The sequence below is a fragment of the Ascaphus truei genome, chromosome 13, assembly GCF_040206685.1.
Source record: "Ascaphus truei isolate aAscTru1 chromosome 13, aAscTru1.hap1, whole genome shotgun sequence".
NCBI classification, from domain to species: Eukaryota; Metazoa; Chordata; class Amphibia; order Anura; family Ascaphidae; genus Ascaphus; species Ascaphus truei.
The window spans coordinates 320,029-343,338 of record NC_134495.1 but is presented as its reverse complement, the minus strand read 5'-3'; the positions used below and the strand labels follow the sequence as shown (position 1 = coordinate 343,338).

Genomic DNA, 23,310 nt, shown 5'->3' with positions numbered 1-23,310 from the left:
ATACAAACCGAAACCAATTCTGAAGGAATTCCATGATTACTATTCCCTGTATCATGGCCTTAGGACCACACACACACTAAGTATGTGAGTGAGACCGCAATCACCATATGTATTTATTCAGAGATAAATGGCCGGTGCTTAAAGGGTATTAATACGATATTAACGGTGTGGATCAAGAGATTGATCAGAAAGAATTTCCCTTATATACAGCACTCTAAGGTCATACATAATCTGCTAATGGACACTATTGGTCCTACAGTGAAGTACTGTAAATCTGGTAAGTATCCCAGAATCACAGAGGAAATCAAAAATAATAAAACTTTATTACTTCTACATAGTTAAAAACACAGATACATAATTAAAAATCCCCATACTATAGTGGCTGATATGAATAGATATTGTTGTAGATAAAATATCAATTTAATTGACTAATGTGTCTATATGTTCATAACATCCGCAAAGAACACTATCTGGCTACGACTCTCTAATTGAAAAATGGAATACATATATTGTATGTGTTCAAACAGAGGTCAGGCTTGATATAATGATAGTGCATCTGAAAGTAACAGAATACATGTATTCACTATCAATTTATATCTAGGAACATAGTTGTGCTGAGAGGTAGTATATGTCCATACAATGATCCTCATAATATGGGTGGAATCAGCAAATAAGGTGACCAAAAGTCAAAGGATAAAGGTATCTCACTCTGCATGCACTGTAAGGCAAAACAGTGAAATCTAATCTAATCTCTGCATTCACCGCCTATAACAAAATGACACAGGCAAAAGCTGACACAGCACTGAACAAGCATAGTTGTAACCATTAGTACTTGAGGTAACCTATGTTGTTACTATGTCTCTAAAGCCGAAATAAACGTTGGCAGCATTCAAGGGTATATGCTGCTGCAAATACAAGCCTGCTCGTGAATCAGATAGTGGGATGTCGCCACTTCGAGTGACGTTACTGCTGTGACGCCCTACGTTCCCGGAACGCGAAGTGGCGACATCCCACTATCTGATTCACGAGCAGGCTTGTATTTGCAGCAGCATATACCCTTGAATGCTGCCAACGTTTTTTTCGGCTTTAGAGACATTAGCAGATTATGTATGACCTTAGAGTGCTGTATATAAAGGAATTTCTTTCTGATCAATCTCTTGATCAACACCGTTAAGACCACACACACACCTCAATTTTTCAGGACAAGCAATACGCCCTCCATTTCCAAAACAAAATTAGATAATCTAAAGGAGACCATTGCGACAGAGGTAAGGCTGGGGCCATAGAGGGTTGAGCCGCGCTGACGCTGAGGCTCGCCTGCTGAAATCTGCACGATTTCATGCCCATGCAAGCGAGCCAGCGGGCGCGATCGGAGGCGGGGGGAGACTGAGGGAGGCGGGGCAGTCACGTCGCTGGGCCAATCTCCCGCGACGTGTCGACGTCACGGCGCCGACGTCACGGCGCCGTGACGACGCAGCTCCGCGCTGATTGGATGTTTTCAGCCGACAGCGCACTGAAAAACAGCTTGGCTGTCGGCTGAAAATTCCAAAGCCTCAGCACGCCTGCGGACGCTCGCGTGAGCCCCCTCTCAAGGCATCCTCATTGAGGATGCAGGGGCTCAGTGCTGAGCGTCCGCACGGCTCAGCGCGGCCTGTCCTTCTATGGACTCGGCCTAATAGAGGTGATCAAATCTCTAAAAGCCTAAAATAATCAGGACCCGACAGGTTAACGAACCTATATTGTAAATAAATTCTATCCACTTATTTAGCTAAAATGGTTAACGAAATTTTAGAAGGGAAATGAATCGCAGCACAAATGCTTCAGGCAGTGGCGTAACTAGACATGTGTGACCCCCTCCTCTATTCACCCCTCTTTCCTCATGTATTTCTCTCCCCCCCTCTTACGCCCCCTCCCTCACTAACCCCTTTTTCCTCTCACTCTTCTCCCCCACACCCCTCGGCTATCACTCAGTAACCCCTCCCCCCCCCACCCACACTCCAACACTAAATTCAGCTCCCTCAATATTCGCCTCCACGTTAATTTCCCCCTCCACCCCCTGCCCATACACACACACACACACACACACTTTCCCCCCACACACATACAATTCCCCCCTACAATACACAAATTAGAATAACCACCTACACGCACACTACAATAACCCCCCCACACACACACACACACACCAACCCCCTCACACAAGTGGTTGAAAAACACTGGTGTACAGTATACCGCACAGTAACTTCTTTTAATACAGTTAACTATAAACAACTATGTAAAGAATGACACAAACTATTTTTAAAGTACTCTAATATAAAGATTGTTATCACGTGTTATCTCAATTGCTTGCACTGAGGCACACAGCACACTAACAGACATAGGCACACCCAGCACACTGACAGACACTGAATCACAAATAGCACACTGACGGAACAAACTGTAACTGACACATTTACACACAAACAGCATACTGACACACTGAAGCACACTGACACACTGACACACTGAAACACACACAGCGAATTGACAAAAACACACAAGTACAACAAACTGACACACAAACACAGCAAATTGACACACAGCATACCTTCCCACAGCAGCACATGCAGTAATAACTCCTCCCCTGTCACAGAGAGCAGGGGCGAGCAGGGGCGGGCAGAGTTCGGCAGCTCTCTGCCTCAGTTCCTTCCACCAGCCTCTGCCGCCTGCTTTATGCAAACTCCTCCCCTCCCTCCCCGCAGCTCACCATCCAGCCGGCAAGTTGCTGTTAAGGGGACCGGAGGAGGAAGGGGGCCCTGACTTCTGTGGTTAACGGCTAGATGGCTGGGGCAAATGTCCCGACTCTTCCCCCTGTCGGTGACCCTGAGCGGGCCCCCCCAAGAGCACAGGCCCCCAGGCTTTGCCCGGGCTATAGCTACGCCCCTGGCTTCAGGCAAATATAGCTCTGATACACAAACCAGACAAGGACTCAACACTATGTGTTGAATAAGAATATTGGCTTGTAATTTGAACAGACATTAAGCTCTTCATGAAGATACTGGCAAACAGACTGAATGGGTTTTACCTGACCTGATACTTCCGGATCAGGTGGGATTTATACCACATAGAAAGGAAGCCGATAATATACGAAGGGCTAGTGACATAATCCATAATGCCAAGGTTAGCCATAACCCTATCATGGTAATTGCGCTTTACGCTAAGAAAGCATTAGACAGTGTAGGCTGGCAATACTTAAAGCACACCCTAAAAACATTTGGCTTTGGTGGCAACTTCATGAAAGCAATAGATGCTCAATATAAATACCCCCAAGCCAGAATATGTAGCAGAGGGGTACCCAATGTAAGTTAAAAACGGCACTAGACAGGGATGCCCATTACCTCCCCTTTTTGCTCTGTGCATTTAGCTACTAGCTAATACGTTCAAAAGAAACAAACATCAGGGGACTATATAGGCAAAAAAGGAATACAAAACTAGCCTACGATATCCTCCTTACCCTAACTAAACCAATGACCTCTCTACCAAATGTTTGAATTACTAGACAAATTCGGGACAATATCAGGGTTCAAAGTGAACAATTCCAAGTCCAAAGCCTTAAGTATAAATATAACACACCCAGTGACTAAACAAATCTCCCTCAATTTTGATCTCCTGGAAAAACACTTCGCGATTTGCTCAATTTTACTCCTAAGTATGGTAGGTTATTTGTACGTATGCAACTATCCCTCATTAAGAACCCTGTGGGAGGATCTAATCACGTGGGCCAAGTCCCAATCTCTTGGATAGGCAGGATACACTGTCAGAATGAACTTGCTTCCCAGACTGCTATAATTTGTTTCGTTCTCTCGCAACAAATTTCACAGAACGGGAAAATCTCCAGTGGAGAATATCAGACTTTATCTGGGAAAATAAAAAACCTAGAATTAAAAGCACAACTCTATATAGATAAATATCTGCCGGAGGACTAACACTACCAAACCTGCTAGATTATAGGGCCGCCAGAATTAGCCAACTCACTCATAGCATTTATCTGGCAAAAATCATATTTAAAAAATGGGTAGGGGGCGTGGACAGGACGCTGATCAGGCAAGTTCACGCCAAAATAAAAACCCCAAGTATAAAAAATCTCCTCCCCAAAAAAGTATTGGCACACGTAGCCCAAGTTCTTGGGTCTCAGTACTTGCCCGACCAGAGTCATCCAGGCGTGGGAGCGGAGCAATCGCCCACGGTCTGCGGGCTCCTCACAGAGGCAACAAGATGGCCGCCAGGTCCGTGCTGAGTTGCTGAACCGGTAATTGGGATCAGTATTGGTGCAGAGGAGTTGAATCCAGCTAAGCAGAGGGAGATAGGGAGAGCCCCGTGACCTGACAACCTAGGGGAAATAGCGGAAAACCGGCTGCTCACAAGGCAGTGCTGTGCGGGAGATCCCGTCGCCACAAAATGGCGCTGATCAGCGTCTGAGACATCAAGCCCACCGGTGAGAGCCAGACCTGAGGGAAAGTGTGCTGCAGACGGCAGGACATAGGAGAGACTGGTGACTCCCCGCCAAAGGAGTTAGGAGGCAGAGAGCTCTCTAGACCTCACAGAGAAGACCAAGTGGGGGATTGCAAGGCAGAGGGGCCTGCACTGGGTGTTCCTCCTGCTGCCTCAGGTGACTGTAGCTGGACAGAACCCCTCATCAAAGAGGCCTTACCTTGCTTCAGGTCCCGATATAGGCCTGTCTGGCCTTTGTAAGGTTGAAGGAGAGGAGGTTAAATAGAGTTTCCTGAAGTCATATATAAATCTGAAACAGGGTCCCCTGAATAAAAGGACCAACAAGGTTGGTCCCAAGGAGACTCTTATATTTATGTGCTAGAGTTGGAGGGTTGGGCCTCCCAGTTTGTATTGTCCCCCTTCTCCAGTTACGCCCCCTACTACTACAACTGTTATGTTGGAATTGCTACTGTTATTTACCGTGTTTCTGCATTTGAATGTAGAATTGTTTTGCTGTGGGTCAACCCCCCCACCCACACAGGCTCTGTTGCTGGAAAAGTTGTCCGCTTCAGAGCCTTTAAAGTACAGCCCCCCCCCCCACATGTTGGGATATGTAGCCTCAAGGTTACCCCAGTTAGGTTTCCCCTCCCCCCCTACTTCCCTCATGTCATCAATCTTAATTTCACACAGAATACTAAACTATTCCCATTCCACCCAGCGGGTTTTCTCCACCAATAATGTTGTCTATGCTTCACCTGTTTATACAAAGCACCACCATACTAATATAAATGGCATTTAATATAATCTCCCAGAATGCAAAAGGGTTGAACTCCCCACAAAAAAGAAAAGTGGCTCTCCAGGAGATTAAGCGATTGAAAGGAGATTTGGTTCTTCTCCAGTTGACCCTCTTGAGACAGAGGGAGCAACACCTTCTTTTTAGTAAATTATACCCCCAAATCTATCAGGCGTCACTTTATTTTACAATCTATTAAAAAAGATTGCTTTGGTAGATACCTGATAGTAGTGGGCACGCTAAACTCCTCCCAAATCACAATAGTTAATGTTTGTACCCCTAACGAGGGTCAACCGCAGTTATTTCGAAATCTAATTTAAAAAAAATGGAGGCTGTCCAACAGGGCAAACTAATTCTTGGAGGCGATTTAAACACTGTTTTTGATCCATCTATGGACAAAACATCACCCAAATCTCCTGCAGTTTTCAGGGACACTGCATCTAAGAGTCTGAGGGAACTGGCCAGGCGTCTAGGCCTGGTTGACTCCTGGAGACTGCTCAATCCACTAACAAAAGATTTCACCTTCTATTCCCATCCCCACGACAGCTACTCTAGAATCGATTCCATTTTCATAGACCACTTATGTAGAAATATTCCTAGAGCAGATATTTTGCCCTCGGCATGGTCTGATCACTCCACAATCATTTCCTCACTGGAGCATTTATAAGGGGAAACAATTCAGCCAGTGGATGTTAAACGAATATTTATTATTAAACGATTATACAACAGCTGAAGTCTCAGAGGAGTTGATGCGATATTTCAACATTAACTCCACACGTCTTCCACTCCATTGTACGGAAAGCTCATAAAGCTGTAATCAGAGGGAAAAGAATAGCCTTGTCCTCCTGGAAAAGAAAATAGGAAGAATTTAACTAACAAACTGGAACAATTAGAAAAGCTTCATAAAAGCACTCCAACAAAACAAATTTATAGCCAAATGATACAAACAAGAGGTGAATTAAACCAATTCTTAGCCGCCAGAGCAGAAAAGGCCATGCGCTGGACAAAACAAAAATTTTCTGACAAAAATAATAAAGCAGACAATGTTGGCAAATAAACTAAAGGCAAAGCAATACCTATCTAGAACACACAGTATTCGCACGCAGAAGGGTGGCATAACCTATGATCCTGAACATATCTGCTCCGAGTTAAGAGATTTTTATACAGCTCTTTACAAGTTGCCGGAGAGGCGAAGGGGGACTTCGAAACCTGAACTGTCAACAGAAATTGACTCGTTCTTATCCAAATGCAATCTTCCAGCGCGTGTACTCAGTCCATTAACCCAACCAGGTGTACACGAGGAGAAAAACAAACACAGACAAAGGAGTATTGGTAAATTGCTATTAACCACTCCTAAATGAGGTGGCTTAGGCTCAGCTGAATTCTGGCCGAGCCACTTAATCAGTATAATTGCTTGCAGAAATCCACATCACTAATAAAGAGCTAAAGAGCTATATGCACTTACATATGTGGATACACTGGAGATGGTGGGCACCCTTCAGCAGCAACCAGTGAGAAACTTAAAAAAGGTAGAAAAACAGGAACATGGCATAATAACATTTTAATAACAATAAAAATAAATAAATGGATGCATTCACAAATGGCTTGTTCACAAAAGCATTAGTGAATGGCTTTCCAGCCTGACGTTGCTCCTTTTGGACCCAGCACACCCACGCCTATCCCTTTGTTTTTGACTTCTGGGGTTTCTTTGGGGTGTCCTTCACAGCTGCTCCTGTGTTTCTCTGAGTCGTCTGCTGTCCGGTGGCTTTCCTGGCTTTTGCGCAGCTTGGTTTAGCCCTTTGGTGCCGTTACCAGAGTTTTAATAATCTTCCTTGTATAGTGTATGTGGTAATATCGGGGATGGTATTATATCCCCGATACTATGGCCCGATTTTTACTATCTCAGCTTTACCACAGCTAATTTATTCCACCTAGGCTAGCCTGACATGTTGTGTATTCAGACTCTAACCCCACGTGCACCCATAGATATCTTGTTCTAAGACTGCAGATGTCTATCAACATACAGCTCAACTCCGTTATAGCGCGATCCTCGGGGGCCACCCGATTCGACCGCGCTATAACTGGGGTCGCGCTAATTTTTAAAAAAATGTCTGCTGCGCGCCCGATCGGGGAGAAGAGGGGGGGAAGGGGTGGAGTGAGGCGCCGGCAACCCTACATGTCCCCTAGCAGCAACTGTCATTCTCCCAGCTTTCCCCACACGCCCCTCAGCAGCTCCGCACCATACAACCACGGATCCCCGCACCAATCCTCCAGCCTCGCACCAACCCCCCCCCCACCGATTTCCCCTCCCCCCCAGCCTTGCACTGATCCCCGCACCAACCCCCCAGCCTTGCGCCGATCCCCGCACCGATCCCCCAGCCTCGCATTGAAGCACTGTGAGTGTATGCAGTGTGCTGTGGGTGTGTGCAGTGTGCTCTGAGTGTATGCAGTGTGCTGTGAGTGTGTGCAGTGTATGCAGTGTGCTGTGAGTGTGTGCAGTGTATGCAGTGTGTGCAGTGTATGCAGTGTATGCTGTGTGCTGTGAGTGTGTGCAGTGTATGCAGTGTATGCTGTGTGCTGTGAGTGTGTGCAGTGTATGCAGTGTGCAAAAAAATGTAAAAAAAAAATTCATTTGTTTTTTTTTTAATTCGGGGTCGATGCTCAAACCGCGTTATACCGGATCGCGCTATAACGGAGTTGAGCTGTATATGGTATTGTACCCTTAGTACATTCAATATATTTATTGTAGATCAAAGAGGCTTGTTCCATGCTATATGAGTTAGGTAGATGGCTTTTATTCACACTTTAAGTCTAGATTTTAAGCGCTGTGTATTTGTCTTTAAATGGTAATACCGCATATACATGGAAGATTATTAAAATTCTAGTACTGCATTCGTAGCACTACATCCCCGATTAACTTTTTCATTGTAGAGTTAAGAGGCATTTTTATGTTATATAAGTCATATGGGTGGCTCATATTTACTATCATTCATTATGTTTTTATGTAGATTTTAAGCAGTGTGTATTTATGTCTTCACATGTTATTAGCATACTCACAAGAAGGATTCTGGCCACAGCATAAGTAGTGTAGTTGTTTACTATAGGTAACAAACAGCTGTTCTGGTTCAAATCATTATGAGCTGGATATATATACACAGCCAATAACCCTGTTAACATCATCACTGAAGAAGCAGTATGCGAAACGCGTTTGATGAACCTTGACCACAGCCAGCCACCGTACTCCTTAAAACCGGCAGTCTGACCAATCAGCGAGCACCTTGACAGACCTCTGTTTCCATGCACGAACCGTATCCTAGTAGGAACAGCACTGAAGGGCTAAACCAAGCTGCACAAAAGCCAGGAAAGCCACCGGACAGCAGACGACTCAGAGAGACGCAGGAGCAGCTGTGAAGGACACCCCAAAGAAACCCCAGAAGTCAAAAATAAAGGGACAGACGTGGGTGTGATGGATCCAAAAGGAGCAACATCAGGCTGGAAAGCTATTCACTAATGCTTTTGTGAACAAGCCATTTGTGAATGCATCCATTTATTTCTTTTTATTGTTATTAAAATGTTATTATGCCATGTTCCTAAGCCTCTGACAACTTTAAATAGACGAGGAATTCTTGTTATGGACATGTGCTGGGCTTCATTCTTAAAAGAACATGTACTGTATACACGGTTACCGTAGGTGCTCTGTTAACCCAACTTTCCTTTTGAGTGTTTTAGTTACACCGTTCTTGGAGTACCCGCATAAAATATTTACATGTATGTCTCCTTCATGTCCTTAGTCTGGAGATATAGAGATCATCAACTACAAGACAAAGGACAAATGCCAAATTAAATTCACCCCTTACAGTTACTTCTCTAGGGACATCGCTAGAAAGGTAAGTGACAAATCAGTGTGCTAACAAGGAAAGTTTTGTATATTTGATGATGTCAATTAAATGGTATTTATGTCCGGCGGATAAAGGACACAAAATAAATCATTTAGTACATAGTCTAATTTAGACTCACACAGATGCTTACAGTAACTCATTGCTAAATGTGACATGGCCCTAGTGTGGATAATTGGGTGCAGGCCTCTGGGTTATGGCTGTTCGGGGATTAGGGTGTGTGTGTTGGAGTGTGGGAATGCAGGGTTTCGGGGTGTCTTTTTAAATTTTTTACATAGTTTTATACTGATTGCATTATTAACATAATTAGGCTGCATGCATAAAAAGGGTGAATCTTCACCTATTTGGTAGTTGTGCTCATATTGGTCATGCTCGGGTTTTCTTAGTCAACAAATGTAACTACTTACTGTAACAATGTTTAACTGTATGACAGGTCACTGGTGTGGTGACTGATGCCAATGGTAAAGGACACTATGTTCTATCAGGAACATGGGATGAAAAGATGGAATGTGAAAAGATTGTGCAAAGCAGCCATGGCAATAGCAGCACAGAAGGCAAACATAAGACAGTCTACCAAACACTTCCTTCAAAGCTACTCTGGAAAAAATATCCCCTTCCGTAAGTCTCGAGCTTATGATAAGTTAGTAAGTACATTGTTTAAAAAATTGGTACTCTTGCAAGAAGTAATTACAGATAAACGGTTGAGAACAAAATTTCTATACTAAAGGCAACACAAAACAATCTGAAGGGCTTTGTGTAAACGTAGAGGGGTAACTTATTTTAACTTTGATCCCCAAGCTAAGCTAGAGCCCCTGTATTCTTGTTATTTCTATTAGTCCGATCCCCCCCACCCCCCATCTGAGGCACCTAAAGGCTTTTGTGATGTTTACAAAGAGCCTCACAATGTGCCCCAGGCAGAGCGTCCCGGCAATTACAGGTTTGTTTGACTATTTCTAGAATATCAGTGCTCAATGTTACCCAATAAGAGTCTACTGTTTATATCCGCGTCCCAATTTTTTGTGATGCATAGGTTTTACAGGGTACAAATCTGCTGAGAGCCTCCTCCCCTCTCCTTCACTGGCACTAGTCTCACATACAGCGGGTTCTGCATGAAAGTCTTCAGTTTGCCAAATCCAGGCACAAAGTCGCACCAGCTTTATCGTTGCTTTCAATGTCAAGCAAAAAGCTTTGATAAATCTGGTGCTATTGTTTACCACAATTTTGCAGCCGGGAAACTTTCTTAAATAGCCCCCGAAAATGATCCTTCCTTCCAAAGTGCAGTTCTCTGGTCAAGTCACTTAATAATTACACCCAGTACTTAATTCTTCACTTGCTGCAGGTTCAGACAATATTAACAAAGTAATATAATCTTTTGCACATAATACACATTTTCAATTAAACATTCAGCCATTGTAACATTAAAAAAAATGGAGTTTACAGTAAATTACTTAATAACAATGTTAAGACAAAGCTGAAATCAAAGCTTTTTTTCAGCCTGTCTTATAGAAAGTTATTTGTGAAACTAAAGGGCCAATTGGGGCACTATCGCACCAAAATGTATATGGACTTCAATGGTCTATGGTGCTCTGATCTGCACTATTGCAGTTTAATGAATAACCACCATGGTCCCTTCTGTTGCTCCTGCAGGGAAAATGCAGAGAACATGTACTTTTTCTCTGATCTGGCCCTTACACTGAATGAACTTGAGGACGGGGTTGCCCCCACAGACAGCCGACAGCGGCCTGATCAGCGACTGATGGAGATTGGCAAGTGGGATGAGGCCAACGTGGAGAAGCAGAGGCTAGAGGAAAAGCAGAGGGCAGTACGGAGAAAGAGAGAGGCTGAGGCTGTTGAGGCATTGGAAGAAGGTAAATCGGATAAAGTAGGCATCTTGCATTTCTGTTTTCATGACCTTTGGGGTAGTTTTAAGATTCTGTCCTACTTAGGCACATGTACTGGACTGGCATTAAATTGGTATCGCAGCAACATCCCTTTGGAGTCATGTATGGTGCTCAATTGCACACTGATAAGATGTTACCCTTTAACTCAGTCACCACATGCTGATCATGAAATAAGTGCCTTTACATTCAGTTACCCAATCATCAGTTCAGCATTACTTCTCCTTGTTGGCACTTCAGAGGTTAATATAGCTTGCTCAACTCACCAGGCAAGTCCTGATCCTCTCCGTATGCGTGTACTCTTGATAGGGTTATTGTGGGTCAGATAAACAAGTAGCGCTGCTATTTAAATCACCTCACAGCTATGGGACACCACCCCATACTGGCCGTGAGAAAGCGTTCCTCAGTGAAACGCGCGCGTCGGCACTTCCACGTGCACGCGCAGGGCTTACCACCAACAACGCAGTATGGTTACTCCATACGGGAGCATCTGCGCTGCCCTGATCTAGCACAGTCAAGCTACGATTGATCCAACGATCTCACGCAGCTAACTTCCGAAGGGGGGATAATTTATAGCACCACTAGTCTGGAACTGACTATATACTAAAGAACTTCATTACCTATCTACTCTCATACCATTTGCACTGGCAGCGTAGACCTTATGTATGCAGCAGTAGTTCACTTTAGCACTAGCTACAGTGTCTATCGGTGCAATAGCCCTACCCTGGGGTTATTTAGGTATAGATGGTAGAATAGATTTGGTGTTCTGCTCAGGGAGTTGATATACTATTTACTACCTCTGAGGTGCTTTTTCATCACCAAGAATATATTGTTGGCACACTAATTAGTTACAGTGTTCTCACTCATGGGACACTTTGTATATTGCTCTATACAGTGTGTCGGTATGCTGCCTTTCACCACCTGCTGATGGGGACTGCAGCAATGCTGCTACTATTTCATAGCTGATTTTGACTCTGGGTCTCCAGTGTCTGCGATTTAGATCCTGGCTCACACACATTTTTTTTATGGTACTCCACGCTACTGTTCTATTAACCACTACAGGTTAATTTCTACCTATTCAGCAGGCTTCTGTCATTCCGGTGAGTGGTTGCCAACCAGTACCTCCTTGGTTCTCCAATCACTCTGTTGTTCAAGACCACAGGATCACACAGATCCATCTTTACATTAGGTGGCTATATTACCACCCACCGGTCTTTTAAAACACCCAAGTTACTGGTAAACCATAGGTAAACCCAGGTCCTTGGTTTGTTATCCACACCCGCCTCCGCCCCATCTTGTATTTTACAATTCCTTGGCAGTTGGTTGTATAAAGTCATACACCGAGGCACAGTGCTTTATACCATAACACTGTATTTAGGAATTACTCCTTATCCGGGGTTATTATACTCCTATCGGTTCCTTATGCACCATTACACTGTTTATTTTAAAGCCCTTTATTTTATCAGTGGTCTCATTAATAATAAAAAGCGTTTTTTTTTAAATATTCACGCTTAACTTGGATGATAAGTGAAAGAGTGCTACTCAATTGGGGTTCTTCCCCCTTTAAAGTTGTTATAGCCTTCTTGTCCCAAAATCACCCTCAGTCTTATTACCATACTACATTAAGCTGTAGCGGGGGTCTCTCTCCAGTTTGTCACCAATTAAATGTTTTCAGAATAAATCTAACATTAATGCTGAAAAAGAATGGGGCCTTGTAGGAGATGTGTGCATCGGATAGAACACGTAAGCTTTATTAGCCACCAGGTTTAAACAGAAAACATCTTAATCTCAACAAACACAATTGGAGCAAACCAACCACCAGGCCAAACCCCATGTAGGAAATCACTGACATTCAGCAGTCCCTATCTGAGAGCTGGAAGGCTAGGCCTCTTACCAACTTATGACACAGTCCAAAGAGAGGTACATGTAGGCAGGGTGTTCTCCATGTCAGTCCAGGGTCTGTACGGTGATCCCTCAGGTGGGTTTCAGGGACCAATGCTGCTTGGAACAGAGTCGCTCTTCTTCCCCTGGGATCTCTCTAGCAGCACAGACGCTCTCCCTGTGCTAGAGATTCCCTGTAGTCTATACAGTAGCCTTTTAAGCATGCTTGATGAGCCAGGTGGAGACTGGTCAAGTCTGCTGAAATCAACTAGCTGCCTGCTGGACTCATCAGCAAAAGACAGTCTTTATTCTGGAAGCCTTTTAGACAGGGGGGAGGGACTGTTAGAGGCCTCTAAAAAAGGAGCTATTATATTTTCTTACCGGTCTAAACCTGGGAGATTTCAGAGTGGGACTACTTCCGTTTTATTCTATTCCTCATACAGAAGATTAACAATATACACTGTAAATAAAAGCACTGAGTCACTTATAATTTGATGTAATAACATTTTATTGTTTTCATTTTTAAACCTGGGTTTCTGATTTAGTATCATTAGTAAGTCATTTGCATATTATTGGGAATATGCTTGGACTAATAGTCCGAACAGATACCTATAAAGAAACATAGAGTGCAATTAGTGGGGGATTCTTTTGGATCTTCTTTGATCTTACCCTGTATTTAAATTATTTATCCTCATGCACCGTGTCACCTACACAAAAAGAATAGAATTTAAGGATGAGCGGTTTATATTCACAACAGTTTTGCAATTTATACAGGAGATGGACAACTGTGAAGCCTGGGTCCCCAGGAGATGGACAACTGTGAAGCCTGGGTCCCCAGGGAATTGGCCACCAGATTAGGATAAGGAGGCTGCCGGCTTACAATCGCTTCCTTCCACAATTTCATTATATTTAAATACATTTTGAGAGGGACTTGGGAAGTTACTTCGGAGGGAGGGGAGGATCTTGCAGCATAGGTCTCTGCACCTAGAGACTCCCTGGTTAACCACCACCAAAAAGACGGGGGCAGTGGAGGAAGTGGTGGTTGTAAAGGTGCAAACCCCCAATCCTTCAACTAATCTAACCATGCTAAAAAATGTGTCCTATTGTTTCTCTGAATAGGGAAATGTTTGTCAATCTAGTGTCCTTAGGGAGCCGCCAAGGGGAGGGGAGGTGCTCTGCCTGTGCAAACTGTTGAACACAGACATCAGACAAAAGGGAGCAACCACCCTCCCAAGCTTCAGCTCAACATGTTAGCTAACTAAAAAAAAAAAAAAGCCAATAAATGACATAGATTTCACCCCTTAAACAGGTCACTGCTATTACTACACTGTAATTCCAGCAGGGATTGCCCCTTCTAAGCATTAAACAATTGGTTCGTTTGCTTAGGCCTTGTGTTACCTTTTACTGCTCCCCTAAATCTTGTAATCCTGGAAGTGAGTCATGCCATTGTCTTTACACAGGGAACGACTACGAGGGGTACCAGCCACTGTGGTTCGAGAGGAAGGTTGACTCATACACTGGTGAGCTCATCTGCTTTTACAAAGGCGGATACTGGGAGGCCAAAGAGAAGAGAGACTGGTCCCATTGCCCTGACGTCTTCTGATCCAGTCTGGGATGAAGAGCCAACCAATCACGCCATGCCTCCAGCCAAGCGTGTGGGAAGCAGAGGAGAGGCGACCTGGGGCAATTTAAAAGTCAGACACACCCAAGGAGGGCAATATTCCAATGTGAAAATAACCAGAGAAATAAAAACCCACCTGCCAAAGTACAGAAATCTGACTGGTTGGAGGGGGGGAGGGGGGGTTAACAAAAACAGGGATCTCAAGCATTTTCTAATGATAAAGCCTTTTGTTTTATTACGGTGACATTTTCTAGCAACTGAGGATTGGTGGAATTAAGGTTATTTTATTGCTGTTTAATTTGACATTTGCATTATTTTTTTTGCCTCTTTCATTCCTTCCAATCATTGCGTTGTTTCCTTAAGTCGGAAGCCCTTTCATAAAAGGGGCAATCCCTGATTTTGAGGAAAACATAGGAAATTAACGTAAACTTAGAAATATTATTTATACACACACAAAATTTGCATTTAATCAATAGGCAGCAAAACAAACTCCTATGGGACAAGACTGCAGACCTTTTTATTAAAAAAGAAAACCTACAACAAAAGCGGTACTCCGGGTTGGTGCAGTATGGAAAATAAAAAGGCAAGCATTCCTGTGGATAGCAAAGGATTTTATGTAAAATAACACACCCATTTCCCAATATTTGGGCACGTATTAACGAAGTGGTCAGAGACGACAGGTACACCAGCACCGCAAACTGCTTTACAAAACAGTCATGCCATCAATTGTCAATGGAGGAAGCTAACAGTGCAGTGGGAGCCATTGCAATTTCAAGTTTAATCAGAAATCTCAGGTTACTTCTAACTCGCGCTCTGCCCATCCACGTGTCAGTCTATCCTGCAAGCAATAGGTGAAGCGTGCTGCATACTTGTTCATTTTTCACTGTGGCTAAAGCAGGATGCGTACATTAAGGGTATCTTTACTGACATTTATTGACGTTGACCCCCTTTGATTTTAGTGTAACGAATCACTCTTGAAGTTTTATTACCATCTCACAAATATAGGATGGTAACCCGCCTCCTCTGGTGTGTTGCTATACTGTATGTGAAAATTCAGTACTTTTCATATAAACGTCATTACTATAATTACACGTCCTTAATACGAGCACTACTATAATACACCCCACAATACAGGTAATCACGTCCTTAATACGAGCGCTACTGTAATACACCCCACAATACAGGTAATCACGTCCTTAATACGAGCGCTAGTGTAATACACCCCACAATACAGGTAATCACGTCCTTAATATGAGCGCTACTGTAATACACCCCACAATACAGGTAATCACGTCCTTAATACGAGTGCTAGTGTAATACACCCCACAATACAGGTAATCACGTCCTTAATACGAGCGCTACTGTAATACACCCCACAATACAGGTAATCACGTCCTTAATACGAGCTCTACTGTAATACACCCCACAATACACCCCAACAATACAGGTAATCACGTCCTTAATACGAACGCTACTGTAATACACCCCACAATACAGGTAATCACGTCCTTAATACGAGTGCTAGTGTAATACACCACACAATACAGGTAATCACGTCCTTAATACGAGCTCTACTGTAATACACCCCACAATACAGGTAATCACGTCCTTAATACGAGTGCTAGTGTAATACACCCCACAATACAGATAATCACGTCCTTAATACGAGCGCTACTGTAATACACCCCACAATACACCCCAACAATACAGGTAATCACATCCTTAATACGAGTGCTAGTGTAATACACCCCACAATACAGATAATCACATCCTTAATACGAGCGCTACTGTAATACACCCCACAATACAGATAATCACATCCTTAATACGAGTGCTAGTGTAATACACCCCACAATACAGATAATCACATCCTTAATACGAGTGCTAGTGTAATACACCCCACAATACAGATAATCACATCCTTAATACGAGCGCTACTGTAATACACCCCACAATACAGATAATCACATCCTTAATACGAGTGCTAGTGTAATACACCCCACAATACACCCCAACAATACAGGTAATCACATCCTTAATACGAGCGCTAGTGTAATACACCCCACAATACAGATAATCACATCCTTAATACGAGCGCTAGTGTAATACACCCCACAATACAGATAATCACGTCCTTAATACGAGCGCTACTGTAATACACCCCACAATACAGATAATCACGTCCTTAATACGAGCGCTACTGTAATACACCCCACAATACAGGTAATCACGTCCTTAATACGAGCGCTACTGTAATACACCCCACAATACAGATAATCACGTCCTTAATACGAGTGCTAGTGTAATACACCCCACAATACAGATAATCACATCCTTAATACGAGTGCTAGTGTAATACACCCCACAATACAGGTAATCACGTCCTTAATACGAGTGCTACTGTAATACAGCCCACAATACAGATAATCACATCCTTAATACGAGTGCTAGTGTAATACACCCCACAATACAGATAATCACATCCTTAATACGAGTGCTACTGTAATACACCCCACAATACAGATAATCACATCCTTAATACGAGCGCTACTGTAATACACCCCACAATACAGGTAATCACATCCTTAATACGAGCGCTAGTGTAATACACCCCACAATACAGATAATCACGTCCTTAATACGAGCGCTACTGTAATACACCCCACAATACAGATAATCACGTCCTTAATACGAGTGCTAGTGTAATACACCCCACAATACAGATAATCACATCCTTAATACGAGTGCTAGTGTAATACACCCCACAATACAGATAATCACGTCCTTAATACGAGCGCTACTGTAATACACCCCACAATACAGATAATCACGTCCTTAATACGAGTGCTAGTGTAATACACCCCACAATACAGATAATCACATCCTTAATACGAGCGCTACTGTAATACACCCCACAATACAGGTAATCACATCCTTAATACGAGCTCTACTGTAATACACCCCACAATACAGGTAATCACGTCCTTAATACGAGCGCTACTGTAATACACCCCACAATACAGATAATCACGTCCTTAATACGAGCTCTACTGTAATACACCCCACAATACACCCCAACAATACAGGTAATCACGTCCTTAATACGAGCTCTACTGTAATACACCCCACAATACAGGTAATCACGTCCTTAATACGAACGCTAGTGTAATACACCCCACAATACAGGTAATCACGTCCTTAATACGAACGCTAGTGTAATACACCCCACAATACAGATAATCACGTCCTTAATACGAGCTCTACTGTAATACACCCCACAATACAGGTAATCACGTCCTTAATACGAACGCTAGTGTAATACACCCCACAATACAGATAATCACGTCCTTAATACGAGCTCTACTGTAATACACCCCACAATACACCCCAACAATACAGGTAATCACGTCCTTAATACGAACGCTAGTGTAATACACCCCACAATACAGATAATCACGTCCTTAATACGAGCTCTACTGTAATACACCCCACAATACAGGTAATCACGTCCTTAATACGAACGCTAGTGTAATACACCCCACAATACAGGTAATCACGTCCTTAATACGAGCGCTACTGTAATACACCCCACAATACAGGTAATCACGTCCTTAATACGAGCGCTACTGTAATACACCCCAACAATACAGATAATCACGTCCTTAATACGAGCTCTACTGTAATACACCCCACAATACAGATAATCACGTCCTTAATACGAGCGCTAGTGTAATACACCCCACAATACAGGTAATCACGTCCTTAATACGAGCTCTACTGTACACCACAATACAGGGGGCAACTCGTGCCACACATTTAGTGAAAGAGTTTAACATGTTAGGTGCTGGAGGGTCCTGTAGCTTGGCACAGATGTTTCAGATCACTCATCTCATTCATTAACCCTTTCACAGCCCGGGGGACCTGCAGTGTAGTGCTGTGCATTGCGTTGTTGGCCCTTCTGGCAGTGAAATGGTTATAGTAGTAGTGCCACCTACGTCACACCTTGCTGTTGCTTTGAGTAATTCTAATGAAGGTCTCTCATGTCTCCCTTGGGTGTTCTGGCTTTGCAAGATCGCCAGTACGCCAGACCTGTGAGGCTTTGCAATGTTGCATTCAGGTTACATGTATGAAGGAATCATGTTTATCCTACAAAAGATATTGGCACTTGCAATAAATCTATACTTCTCTTGAACCAGTGGGGCGTCCATATCGGGGCCCATAGTCGCTAAGTGGTGCTATTCCATAAGATACCTCCTGGAACTGGCATACACTTTACAACCCATTCAAGTGAACAGGACATCAGGTGTCTTCTGGCACCAAAAGGTTGCTTGTGACACAGCATCACTTAGTAAATATGGCCCCATATGCTGCAGACTGGTGTAGGAGACGCGTACAGAGGGGTTCTGAGCAGGAGCCATTTTAAGAGAAACAAATAGGCTTCTTATTCACCACAACTTTCCAAAACATAAACAGCTCATTACCAGCAATAACAGTTTACTACAAAAACAAACAGCCTAACGTCTGTTAGGAGCACTCACTGCACTTCCTCATACTCCACATCTACAGGTTGAGAGGCTAGGCCCCTTTCCAACACCTGCTAGGTAACATAGCGGAGGTCAGTTACCTTCTGCTGGGTTAGGATGCTGTTAGTCCCTTTGCAGGGTTTCTCTCCTCAGGGTCCAGATCCTTCCCGGCCAGAGATTAATTTGTCCTGTGACCCCTTCATCAGGCATCTGCCTGGACGAGAGATCTCCCTGTTTTAAGAAGGAGCCAGCTAGGCATGTTAATTAGGACTGTCTTCTCGGAATTAACCTGCTCAGTGCTGGGCTCTCCACACAGGTTTTCTTGCAAAACTACTTCATACCTCCCTCTATAATACCCTATTTACTGTACTACCACGCAAATAATAGAAAAAAATCACGTCTCCCTCTTTATATAATATGTAAATATATAATTTCTATAATAATTGTTATTTAACCACCTGGGTTCACAGAACGAAAATGGTAAGTGGCAAAAATGTCATAACGATATAAATAAAATCCTGCACTTGTGGGCCCATATTCACTAAACGGTGCTATGCCACAAAACCCCTTACAGCCCTTTAAAATGAAAAGGTGGTAAAGTGCCTCATGGTTTGGCATCACTCTGTAGCTCATGTTGTCATGTTTACTGTTCAGAGCAATACAAGATAGATTAGTCGGTAGAGAACTTCTATCATTGCAGGTCGGTCATTCTTGCAGATCAATCCCTGTATGTTTTTGCCTCGTTGAATCGGAGTCGGGATACTTGTTCCCGGATTTGTCTAAAGGCAGTCCCACATATGTGCATTGTACAGTCAATGAAAACCGGCTTTATTGACTAAAGTACGTAATGCTGCTGCATAGAATCAACATGAACATCCTTCCCACTGTACTTGTTATTCAGTTGCAGTCTGGTTAACAATAATGACTGCGAGTCAGAAGCTGTAATAATGGTAGGGTTTCAGAAATGGATTTGCGTTTTTTAAATAAGCTGTAGAGTGTTGCAAGTAGGAATGTATACTCCGTATTGATTTACAATGCAACATGGTTGTTATTTTTTGTTTTGTTTTTCAATGCGGAGATCCATAACATGAAATACTGCTTCAAAGGCTGTTGGGTTACATTTATTTGGTATGAGATTTGGAGGGCATATATTTTCTGTACAACAAGTGTTGAATACTGTACAGTTGTGTGAAAAAGAAAGTACACCCTCTTTGAATTCTATGGTTTTACATATCAGGACATAACAATCATCTGTTCCTTAGCAGGTCTTAAAATTAGGTAAATACAATCTCAGATGAACAACAACACATGACATATTACACCGTGTCATGATTTATTTAACAAAAATAAAGCCAAAATGGAGAAGCTGTGTGTGAAAAACTAAGTACACCCTTACTGCTTCCATAGGAATTAAGATGCTAAGTAGCAGACAGGTGCTGCTAATCAAATGCCCTTGATTAATAGATCAGCAGCAAGTGTGACCACCTCTATAAAAGCCGAAGTTTTAGCAGTTTGCTGGTCTGGAGCATTCAGGTGTGTGTTAACACAATGCCAAGGAGGAAAGACATCAGCAATGATCTTAAAGAAGCAATAGTTGCTGCCCATCAATCTGGGAAGAGCTATAAGGTCATTGCCAAACAATTTAAAGTCCATCATTCTACAGTGATAAAGATTATTCAAAAGTGGAAAACATTCAAGACAGTTGCCAATCTTCCCAGGAGTGGACGTCCCAGCAAATTGTTCCTCTGAGGTTGTATTTACCTAATTTTTAGACCTGCTAAGGAACAGATGATTGTTATTATGTCCTGATATGTAAAACCATAGAATTCAAAGAGGGTGTACTTTCTTTTTCACACAACTGTATATGTATAACCAAAGGTTGAATACTGTATATGTATAACCAAAGGTTGAATACTGTATATGTATAACCAAAGGTTGAATACTGTATATGTATAACCAAAGGTTGAATATAGGTATAAGAATAGGAACTGCAGGGGTCGTGGTGAAGGCTTTTAAGTTACGGAAACTGTCAATTCAAGGCTGTATTTTTAAATAAGGCTAAATTTAAATGTGAATAAAAGAGAAAGCTGTGAAATTTATCAGCTGTGATTCCATTTTCCCGAACTCATATGCACCAATAATATATTTTTCTTCCCTCTGTCGGGCTGTGCAATATCTAATGCATAAAAAGCACAATATATTTGAAGGTTCTAAGAAACCATCAATAAATTATATGATGAAAACATTGGTGTTATTCTTCCCCCAACCCCAATGTTCAAGAAACAAAATATTTCCTTTCCTCAAAGCTGATCACTTTATGTTGATCATAAAACACAGGTGCGCAAACTTTTCATCTGCACCCCCCTGCCTGCTCTCCCCACCCCCGACACCCTTACCTGTTCGCTGGCATCTTCTGACGTCATGTTACGATGCCGCGTTGCGAGAAGCCACCAAAGACCAGGGAACTTAGAGGCCTTGTACGCTATCCCCCGGCATTTAATTTAAATGCTTTGGGGAACAGAGAACCGCACTCAGAAAATTGAGTCCCTCAGTTTGCGCACCCCTGATATAACATTGATAGCCCAAAGCTTAACAAACTTGCTACTTGAAACATATACCTGTGTTGTTGACTGCTATTTACACGGATTTTGAGGATTGCACCTATTGTGAAAACACTATTGCAAGAAATGTGAACGGACACCCTCAATACAATTCAGATGGACCTCCAAGTGACCGTGGCAGAAATGTATTAGCTGACCGTTTGATTAATGCCCTTGAAGCTAATTACATGTGCTGATGCGATTTAAGGATGACATCACTTTATATTCTGTTTATAGTTTTATCCATTTACATAGGGTTTAAGTATCAAAAGCTTTCAGTTGCAAAATAAATGCTAAAATACAGTAATCTTTTTCATAGAAAAATCGGATGCTGTTGATTCAATTTTGCCCTTGTCTCTCAGCCAGGAAACTTGGATATATCGAATCATATATATTCAAAACAACTGCCTCTCAGTACTCTTCCATGGTATGCATCGACAACTGAATACCTGTAGAGAAATAAGGGCAAAATTACATTTCTCACTGAAGAACAGTCTGGTTTTAGCCCCTGGGGGAACAGTCATTAAGTGACACATAATGAAAGTAAATAACAAGACGTCAATGTTATTTTGAGCCAACATTTTGCCGTGATTATTCATTGTGATATTTTGACCAGGAAGCACAAAACCATTGTACTTTATATAATGTGCAGTACTCATTAGTCTTCGTATTTCTGTAGTGCCATTAACATGCATACACCTTAGGTCGTCAATTTGAAGTAGGCAAGAAAGCATATCACAATACTACCAGTATATTATCCTATCATAGGCTTTACTTTGCAAACATCCTATAAACATACATTAGACAACTTCTTTACTAAGATATTTTAGTAGCTATTCTTGATTATATTCACTATTCTATACCAGAGAATAAGAGACTATAATTCTTGTCTCCAAGTGCTGACAATCTAATTTGGTACCTAAGATATGGGGAGATGTAACAATTAAACAGGATGATAGTGGCCTATATCTGAACCAAATTCTTCCTTTGGGAGACCACAGACAAATTCCATGTACATACTGTGGCAGTACCAATGGACAACAAGACTGGTGGGATGAAAAAGATGTCGAAGCTGCTTAGAATGAGCCAAGCTGCAGGAACACCATTCTTTCTCTCATCTCTAGATGATATAATCGTGATATGAGGAGGTAACAGATAGTCAGTTGTGATTAATGTTAAACAATAAGAATATTTTAGTAGGTTGCATTGCGCCATTTGTGTCAAAAATCAGGGTCAATCATACATTCTACAATTATTCACTTACTTTTTAGTGAAAGATCAAGCTAAATAAGCAGAAAGGTTTTTAACTAATCTAGTGTAGAAATATAATAAACATGCCCTTTTTTTATTAATCTGTAAATCACAAATATGGTTTTGATAGGTAATGTAGACTTCCTTGATTTAAATAACCAAGAGTTTATAGTCTATATCATATTACATCATGCTAACTACAGCCACTTAAATGAAACAAATACAGCAACCAATTAAAAAAAATATATATACTCGGAGGTTAATACCACTACGGTAATGAAGGGGTTAACCCCTCCCGTGACTCCCCCGCAAGGCCTAACCACCCATCCTTGGGGCTAATACCCCCTTCACCTACTCCCGCTACCCACAATAAAAAC

General features: G+C 42.4%; 1 protein-coding gene across 7 annotated transcripts in view; it reads left to right on the top strand.

Moving 5' to 3' along the window:
- Positions 1–21,181, top strand: part of OSBP2 (oxysterol binding protein 2) — a 208,503-nt gene extending 187,322 nt beyond the window's left edge. For 5 of the 7 annotated variants that reach the window (XM_075568033.1, XM_075568034.1, XM_075568037.1 and 2 more), the window contains 4 exons: positions 9,055–9,150; positions 9,593–9,777; positions 10,807–11,027; positions 14,399–21,181. In XM_075568033.1, coding sequence (XP_075424148.1) covers positions 9,055–9,150; positions 9,593–9,777; positions 10,807–11,027; positions 14,399–14,541 — 645 coding nt within the window. In that variant the 3' untranslated portion in view covers positions 14,542–21,181. The remainder of the gene's footprint in view (positions 1–9,054; positions 9,151–9,592; positions 9,778–10,806; positions 11,028–14,398) is intronic. The other 2 variants (XR_012787689.1, XR_012787690.1) reach the window with 2 other exon arrangements.
- Positions 21,182–23,310: the final 2,129 nt, after the last annotated feature.